General features: G+C 31.3%; 1 protein-coding gene and 1 long non-coding RNA gene across 2 annotated transcripts; one reads left to right on the forward strand and one right to left on the reverse strand.

Moving 5' to 3' along the window:
- Positions 1-723: 723 nt before the first annotated feature.
- On the forward strand, positions 724-1329 carry LOC131654706 (uncharacterized). The gene has a single exon (XM_058924652.1). The coding sequence runs from the start codon at positions 724-726 to the stop codon at positions 1327-1329; it is 606 nt and encodes a 201-aa protein (XP_058780635.1).
- A 2405-nt stretch (positions 1330-3734) lies between these two features.
- LOC131654741 (uncharacterized) lies at positions 3735-6445 on the reverse strand. The gene is made up of 6 exons (XR_009299554.1): positions 6316-6445; positions 5694-5817; positions 5524-5628; positions 5318-5427; positions 4476-5131; positions 3735-4385 (listed from the first exon to the last, which is right to left on the reverse strand). It is a non-coding gene; the product is annotated as an uncharacterized LOC131654741 (long non-coding RNA).
- Between the last annotated feature and the right edge of the window lie 3069 nt (positions 6446-9514).

Genomic DNA, 9514 nt, shown 5'->3' on the forward strand with positions numbered 1-9514 from the left:
AATTTATAAAATTAAATTTTCAAATAAATACGATACTAATAAACAAGCTTATAAAATAAGAAGAACGCAATGTAAGATCCAATAACAAATTATAAAATTAGTTAAGGACCAATATGTATATATTTGTCCTAATTGCTTAACTCAAAGTCATAAAATGGATAGTAAAATTAGTTAAGGGTCAATCCGGTTTTTAAAACATTGTTTATATGTTTGTCTCTTTTCATGAACTAATCCACATATAAACTGGTTTTAAAAAAATAAAATAATTTTATAAAGATGGTTTTAAAATCAAATACTTAATTATTAATAATTTAGTTGAATTATTTTAAAAAATCAGTTTCGTGAATTAAATTATTAAATAAATTAATTAAAAAAATTTCAACTAAATTAATTAATTATTTTAAATAAACATCAAATACTTAAAGTGTGCTTTTTATCTCTGGTCAGCTAGACTCTTAAGTTATGTTGGGAGATGTCAACTCAGTGTGCTTTTTTCTATCTCTACTTTTTGGATGCAGGTATTGTCCTTGCCTCAAAAGGTTATTCATCATGTGGAAGCTCTTTGCCGGAGTTACTTGTGGAGTGGAAAGGAGGGTATCAGTAGGAAAAGTCCAGTGACGTAGGAGAACATTTGCAAGCCCAAATCTGCAGGGGGGGCTGCACATCACAGATTTGTTGTACTGGAACAAGGCAACGTTGAGAAAGTTACTTTGGAACATACACATGAAAGCTGACCGCCTTTCGATTCGATGGCTTGACACATTCTATTTCAAAGGAGACGATGTTTTACAGAGGCAGACCACAACAAATAGTTCATGGATTTTGAAGAAAATTGTGAAACACAAGGAAGCTTTGAGCACGAGTAAGCATTGGTTAGAAGCGGCAACTACCGGCCATTACAAAATTGGAGCTGTGTACAAAGATTTGAATGGTGATATGGAACATGTCAGTTGGAAGAAGATTTTGGTTGATAACCATGCTGAACCACAAACGGGTTTCACATTGTGGATGGCGCTTATGAAACAATTGCCCACAAAAGAGAGATTACTTAGGTTTGGTATTAATGTGGACTTAAAGTGCTGCTACTGCGATAACAGTGGAAACATACAACACTTTTTCTTTGGCTGTAGCTACATCAAAGATATCTGGAAGCAAATCCTTCGAAAACTTAAGGTGAAGCATCAACCACTTGCTTGGGACCAAGAGGTGGAGTGGATTACCAAAGAGACAAAGCCAAAAGAGGCGCAAAGAATGATTTTGAAGCTTGCCTTTGCGGAAACTGTGTATGAGATTTGGCACGAAAGAAATGATAGGGTATTCAAGATATGAGAATAGTTGACAAAATTCTCTATAATGTTACAACTAGATGTATTATGTATAGAAAATTAAACATACATGTAAGTATGCTTGACTAGGCTTAATTACCTGGACCCTTTGCGTCGGTTGTACTTCATGGTTTTTTGGTAATAAAGTAATGCTTATTCTCAACAAAAAAACAACTTAAAATCCAATGATACAATTTTAAAAAAATTATATTGAATTAGTCGTCCACTAGTGCAATGCGTGGATAAATTTTATTAACTTAGTATTATTGTTTAAAGTAGCACTTTAAAATATTTAAGTTATATGAATATTTTTATATTTAGTTTTTTAATAATTAGAGATTAGCAACAATTTATATTTGTAACACTATTAAGAATTTGAGAAAAATATAAAACTATAAAAATTTATAAAGAGTGTAGCAAATATTAAAAACCTTTTAGAAACCAACTCTTAAATAAAAAAAATTAAACTAAATCAACTACTTCTTAAAAAAAATTATTTGAAAAATTATAAAATATGTTAGAAAAGATTTAAATGCTTATTAACTTAACACACAAATAAAATAAACAGTGATCTCAAAAAATGTATATTATATAAAACATTTATTTTCTAAATCTATTAGTTATAATGTTATTTGCCGTTTTAAAACCAACTTAAGAAAAAGAAATTATAATTTAATACTTATAAAAGCACAATTGACTTAGTATCACGCCTAGATTTCATCTTGAAAAGAAATTCTGATAATTTCTTTAAAGTACAATGACAAAGGAGAGTAATAGCTTTATTTGAGTTTTGCTAATAAGAACACGTCTCCAAAACAATAACATTGTCTAAGAACAACAATAAATAAATAATTATTTTGAAATAACACCACAATAACAAACAAAGAGGAGTTTGCAATAAGAAATTTTTAAATTTAAAAATGATCACAATAATAAACAAAACAAAGACTATTTTTATAACTAAAATATAAAGGATGCATTTAGGAAGTGGATAGTGAATTATTTTGTTTAATAGTTAGTGGGTAAATGAATTTTATTATTATTATTAATGTTAATTTAATAATATTATTATTAATTTAGTTGAATTATTAAATAATTAATATGTGAAATAATTTTGGAGAGAGTTATGGAGGGAAAAATTAGGGGAGAAATTATGGGATTATAGTTTAGAGATTAAGATGGTTATAGCTAAAATATAAATGATGCATATTAGAAAGTGGACAGTGGAACCAGCAAATATGTTTTTTTTAATATTTATATAATAAGAAATAGCTATAAAGTGATTATGAAAGCAATAAATTAATTATTTATTATAGGTTTTGGCGGGAAGAACTTCTAGGATTATAATTTAGTATGATTATTATTATTACTAGTAGAAGACCCGTGCGTCCGCACGGGTAATTCAAATCTTAAGATGAATAATGTATTACAAATGTATAAAAAGAAGTTTAAAAACTTGAATGAGAAATGTTAAATTAAGATTTATAAAATATAATATAGATGTAATGAAGCTATATATATATATATATATATATATATATATATATATATATATATATATATATATATATATATATAGTAGCTATTTAAAAAAAATATTGAAAAAGCAATAGGCAAAGGGTATTATGGTGATAGTAAGTTTCAGTGATAAAATTCACATAAGAAATGTATTACGGGGATAGTGACCCGTAAAAATAGTGAGTTTTAGTGATAAAATTCACATAATAAAAGTATTATGGTGATAGTGACCCGTAAAAATAGTGAATTTCAGTAATAAAATTTAGTATCTTAGATCGGTTTGGTTGTTACTGATATATAATTGTTATTATAAAATCACTAATAATTCAAATATTTAATTGTTGATAATATATAATTATTATTTTAAAATCTAATAACGGTAAATATTCAAAAATAAATATGTAGCAAATCACCTACATGATAATTCAGATATGTTTAATAACGGTAAATATTTATAAATATTATTCATAACTAAATTTTTATTGATTAAAATAAAAATATATTGTGGTGATAGTGACCCGTGAAATAATGATAGATTTTGAACACCATTTCCATATGATCATATTTTAAATGTAAAAACCACTTAGTATATCTTAAATATAGTTAGTTGACATTATAAAAAAGTTCCACTTTTAATTAAGAAAGATCGCGACTTTAATAAAAGAAAATAATTAAAAAAAATCATCTTTATTTTCTTATTAATAAACTTAACAGAAAAGAAAGATCTTGACTTTCCCAGTCAATAATAAAAGTGGTTGCGGAATTAGTTAGTTCTCCAACCTTATCTCCCTTAGTCTTGTGGATAAATTTTTATATTAAAAAATATGTTAAGTCTCAACAAAAGGTAATGACTAACCTAATATGTTAATTCCATAGGTTAATGGGATTATGTTCATTAAATGTGGAACCGACAAGATTGGCAACACATCCACAAATGAACTCTACAACTAAAAATACAGATCTAACTGTAGCTAACATTATTTTCCTCATCCTGTATATCCACTCTTGTCATATAATCTTCCTTTATAAATAATATAATAAAAGATTAACAGTTAATTGGTTAACTTGCCTGAAAACCCACAAACTGGCTAGCTGTTTAATACTTCATGAATCATAAAACATTTTATATCAGAAGAATATTACTGACTCAAAACAATCCTTGGCCAATATCTGAAGGCCACTCTGCTTTAGAAGGGGGAGTTGTCATGTCAACTGCATAAATGTCAAAATTCTAAGTGATTATGTCCTCTTTAATGTTTAGACTGTAATGAAGTATAAGTGGCTAAAAATGATACAAGTATAAGTGGAAATACTATGTTAGTGGCATATATATTGTATGACATAGATGGACAATTAGCTCAAACATTATATTTCAGTAAGACCTCAACAAATATCATTAACTTCAATAATATTCATTAAGAACCTTAAGAGAAGCAAGTTCCCTCAAACTCGTCTCAACTGAAAGCATATTGTCTATGTTTCCTTCCCCAGCAAGATCATTTACGTCGCAAACAATTTTGATTTTATCTGAACCATCGACACCTAGTCCATGTTGTTTAATTAGATATCTATGTAACTAATTTAAGAGAGAAATTATTCACACTAAAGTTTAGAGTATCAACTCATGCGCACTTTTGTTCCAAGATTCCTCCTTAAGCCTTTTGTCTAACAGAGGTGTCAAGTTCAAAAGGAAGAGGAACCAAAGCATACAAATTTTCATGCTTGGATTGTGCTATATCTGCACATGTGCCTTAAAAGCATGGAAATAACACACCATAAGAATTATATGCACTCATTTGAAAATGGTAATAGATGAACAGGCCAATGTAAAATATGCTTCTCAGACCACATCCTACTGAAAGATATAAAAATATGAATCGAGACACAAGAAAAATCCAGACCATTTATTCTTGGTTCAAAACCATTCTCTTTGTCATTGTTCGAAGAGCCTTTGCTTCGACTTCAGCTTCTTTACGTTGTTCCTCTGCTGCTCCAGCATAATCTTTTTGGTTCTGAACAAAGAAAATAGAAGTTATAACTTGTATAGAATAATTGATCAAACCAGGCATGTGGTATATCTAAAGAATGAAAATGTCAAATTATGTGGATTCCAATCATGAGATCCAATTAGTTGCAACACATTCATGCTGTGATCTGTCCCCACTAATTGCAACAGTATTAGATAGGTATCCTTGTTGAAGCATTTTTTCTACTTGTAAGTTTTCCCATATGTGCACCAAAAATATCAAGTCCTTTGAATACGGAAACAGCAGCAAATATTAAGAAGTCTGTAAAGTCGAAGAGAGATCAATAAGAAACTTCATACTACTCAAACCAAAAAATGATTAAGAAGTATATCTAGGCATCACATTTTTCTTTAATATGAAATGCATAAATCAAATCCGAATAAGAATAACTTTTATTCATGACAGAATCATAGTTGACTGAAATATGACAGGGCTTAACAAACTTACATCAAACTCTATCAACTTATCTACAAATGCAAGTAACATTTTACTACCAACAATTTCTTCAATTTCACAACTTTCAAGCTTTACATATTTGCAAAATACATGACATTCTCCTACAAGCAATATTAGAGTCAAAAAAATTGAGGGAAAAATTACTTTTAAAAAAATATTGCATCAACCCTTACACTGAAAATGTATATTGAACTTACATGCTCTGTCACATCGTAGCGTTTCGGGACTGCTCCAAGATCAATTAATTTCACCATAGCAGCTTCGCTACCCACGGTTAATAAGAATGACATAAACTCTACAATCTAAAATAACAAATATTCAGTAAATACAACAGAATTAATAAAAGTTTGAGGCTATTCTTACATACTTTCAATGGGATCTCATTTAGCATAGGCTCATCCAAGCAATATGGCATAGGTTTGATGCTGTTGTAAAGTTTGCTTCCATATATTAAGCTCTCGGTTATGCGTAACGACATGAATTTGGTTATCCTGTTGATAAAAATAGTAATATTATATGTATAAACATGAAAACAATAAACTACGAAACCGAAAAGTAACAAAGTTATCCCGGTGTTGTTTCAACATATATATAAACAATAACAGAAGCAACTACATAATCGAAAATGTAAATTAAAAGGGTAAAAAAAGAGCAAAAGAAAATCGAAATACAAATAATTTTCAGAACATGAAATATGATCTACGAAACCGAAAAGGTACAAAGTCGAAAATGAGTTTTTTCACAATATAAACAACAACAAAAGCAAACACATAAACACGTATGTGTAAACAACTGAAGCAAATAACCCTGTGAAAACTACAAAAATGTGTTAACTAATAAAGTACATGGTAAAGCTACCGGAAAAAAACGATGAAGATGAAAAAAACCCAGGAAAAACATAGAACATGAAGATGATAACCAAAATGCAAAAGAAATAAAAAATAAAAACGAATGCAAACAGATTTGAAAGAGAAAGGAGACGAGTTTACCATAATCAGTGAACAAATTCTTAACATGCCGAATCGATTTACAGTGGAGGTTGTCTTTCAGCATCATGAGGCATCGATAATATTGACGAACCCGTTAGGGTTTGAAGGGAAAAGAGAAAGGGGTAAAGGGAAAATGAAAGTTCTGTGGAAAGAGAGAAAGAGAAACCGGGAAAGAGAGGAATTCAATTTGAAAGAATGAAGGGAAATGTTCACTGGTTAATACATTTATTAACAAACAACCAATAGGCAAATAAAAAGAGGGTGCCACTTGGAGTAATGGTGAAAACTGATTGGTAGGAATAAAATTTGATTTAGCAAATTACAATAAAGGACATTTCTTAGTGCAATAAATATTTAGATTAAGGGTAATTTAGGGTGTTTGGTAGCATGTAATATTATTAGTTAGGTAGTTGATTATTTATTATAAATTTTTTGAGGAAAATTTTGGTGGGAAGTGAAGGATAGAAAAACACTTAGAAAGGGGGGGTTTGAATAAGTGTAGCTTTAAAAAACTTGACAGATAAAAATAAATTGCACAGCTATTTTTATCCTGGTTCGTTGTTAACTAAACTACTCCAGTCCACCCCCGCAGAGATGATTTACCTCAACTGAGGATTTAATCCACTAATCGCACGGATTACAATGGTTCTCCACTTAGTCAGCAACTAAGTCTTCCAGAGTCTTCTGATCACACACTGATCACTCCAGGAACAACTGCTTAGATACCCTCTAAGACTTTCTAGAGTATTCTGATCCACACGATCACTCTAGTTACAACCTGCTTAGATAACCTCTAAGACTTCCTAGAGTATTCTGATCCACACGATCACTCTAGTTCCTTACAACTTAATGTAATCAATTCTAAGAGTATTACAATTGCTTCTTAAAAGCTATAATCACAAACTGTGATATTTCTCTTAACGTTTAAGCTTAATCTCACTAATATATTACAACAGCAATGTAGTGAGCTTTGATGAAGATGAAGATTCTGAGCTTTGAATAGAACAGAGTTTCAGCAAGTTAATATGAGTTATTTTGTGCAGAATCGTTAACCTTGCTTCTCATCAGAACTTCATATTTATAGGCGTTGGAGAAGATGACCGTTGAGTGCATTTAATGCTTTGCGTGTTTCGTACAGCATCGCATTTAATGTTATACGCTTTTGTCAACTACCTCGAGCCTTGTTCACGCTGTGTCTACTGACGTTGCCTTTAGTAGCTTTTAACGTTCCTTTTGTCAGTCAGCGTAGCTTGCCACGTGTACTTCCTTCTGATCTGATGTTTGTGAATACAACATTTGAATATCATCAGAGTCAAACAGCTTGGTGCAAAGCATCTTCTGATCTTCTGACCTTGAAGTGCTTCTGAGCGTGATACCATCAGAACTGCAGTGCTTCTGATCTCATGTTCTTCTGATGCTTCCATAGACCCATGTTCTGATTCTGCTTCGACCATCTTCTGATGTCTTGCCAGACCATGTTCTGATGTTGCATGCTGAACCCTTGAGACAAAGCTTCTGAGCGCTGAATTATGCATACTCTATATATATATTTCCTGAAAAGGAAATTGCATTGGATTAGAGTACCATATTATCTTAAGCAAAATTCATATTATTGTTATCATCAAAACTAAGATAATTGATCAGAACAAATCTTGTTCTAACAATCTCCCCCTTTTTGATGATGACAAAAACATATATAAATGATATGAATTTGCGATCAGAAAGAGCAGACGGCAAAAGACAAATTACACAGCTATAGCATAAGCATATGAATATGTCTCCCCCTGAGATTAACAATCTCCCCCTGAGATAAATAATCTCCCCCTGAAATAAATACTCGAAGAACTTTAATAAAAGACTTCCCTGATTATTTCGGTAGAGACGATCACATAAGCTTCTGTCTTTAGAGAATTCATAGCTTCTGACTTCTGCTTCCATTGGACAGCTTCAGAACTAGAATTTCTTTAGATCCCTAGAACACTCACAGCTTCTGATTCCTGCTTCCATCTAGGACAGCTTCAGAACTTGAATTTCTTTGATCTTCAGAACATTCACAGCTTTCTGATTTCTGCTTCCATTTAGGACAGCTTCAGAACTTGAATTTCTTTGATATTCAGAACATTCACAGCTTCTGATTTCTGCTTCCACTTAGGACAGCTTCAGAACTTGAGTTTTCTGGATCTTTAGAACAATCACAGCTTCTGATTTCTGCTTCCCTCGGATAGCTTCAGAGCTTGAATTTCTACCAACCTCACTTCATGCTAGATTTGTATCAGAACATTGTTGAATGTACCAGAGCATCATCAGAGCATCTCTACATCCTGAAATGTTACAGAACAAAAACTAAACGACAAAAGTCAGCATGAACGAGTCAGAACATAAAATGTATATTAGAACACATGATATGTATCAGAGCCATATAGGCTAAAATAATGTTATCAGAGCAAATAGAATTTTGTCAGAGCAAATAGACAAATATGGATCAAATTCTATTATCAGTGCTTCTGATTCATTCTTCTTTCTTGCTTCTGATTTCTAAAGCTTGACAGCACTCAGCTTGCTTCAGTTTCCATGAGCTTATTCTTTTTACAGAATAACACTTCTTATGATTGTGCTTCTTGTGTTTGCTTTGAAGATTCTCTTCACTTCTTTATACCTGCAAAACACTTAAACCATATAGAACTTGCAGTTCTTGTTAGTAAATATGTGGGAGCTTTACCCAGCAACTGATAGATTAATCAAGTCATTTATTCATTTATCTTCTCCCCCTTTTTGTCATAACATCAAAAAGAATATTTCAAAAGATTCAGAGACAAACAAAACGAAACACACGAAGGAAGAAGATGATTTCATTGAAGTTCAAACAGCAGGTACAGAAGTACATGAAGATAAGTAAGATCAGATGCACAAAGACAGAGTGTAATAGAGAAAATATAAGAGGGAAGGAGAAGCGTTTGAAGAGTATTTAAAAGAAAATAAAATGAAACAAATGATGGATAGCATTTAATGTTACGTGACATGAGGAGAGATAATAAAGACAAATGAGGTGACTAGCACAGTTACCTATGGTCGGCGTCCCTTCAACTGCACGCGCGCTTATCCATGAACAGTAACGACAGGTTTACCATCCCGAGATAAAACGTTACAGCTGTTTTGCTTTAAAAGAGGTTCTGAATCAACTTAGACACTGAAACGTTAG

This window comes from Vicia villosa, linkage group LG3 (assembly GCF_029867415.1).
Source record: "Vicia villosa cultivar HV-30 ecotype Madison, WI linkage group LG3, Vvil1.0, whole genome shotgun sequence".
NCBI lineage: Eukaryota > Viridiplantae > Streptophyta > Magnoliopsida > Fabales > Fabaceae > Vicia > Vicia villosa.

Bases quoted from the DNA above. Each gene is read 5' to 3' on its own strand.
- LOC131654706 (XM_058924652.1), top strand. From the start codon at position 724: ATGAAAGCTGACCGCCTTTCGATTCGATGGCTTGACACATTCTATTTC.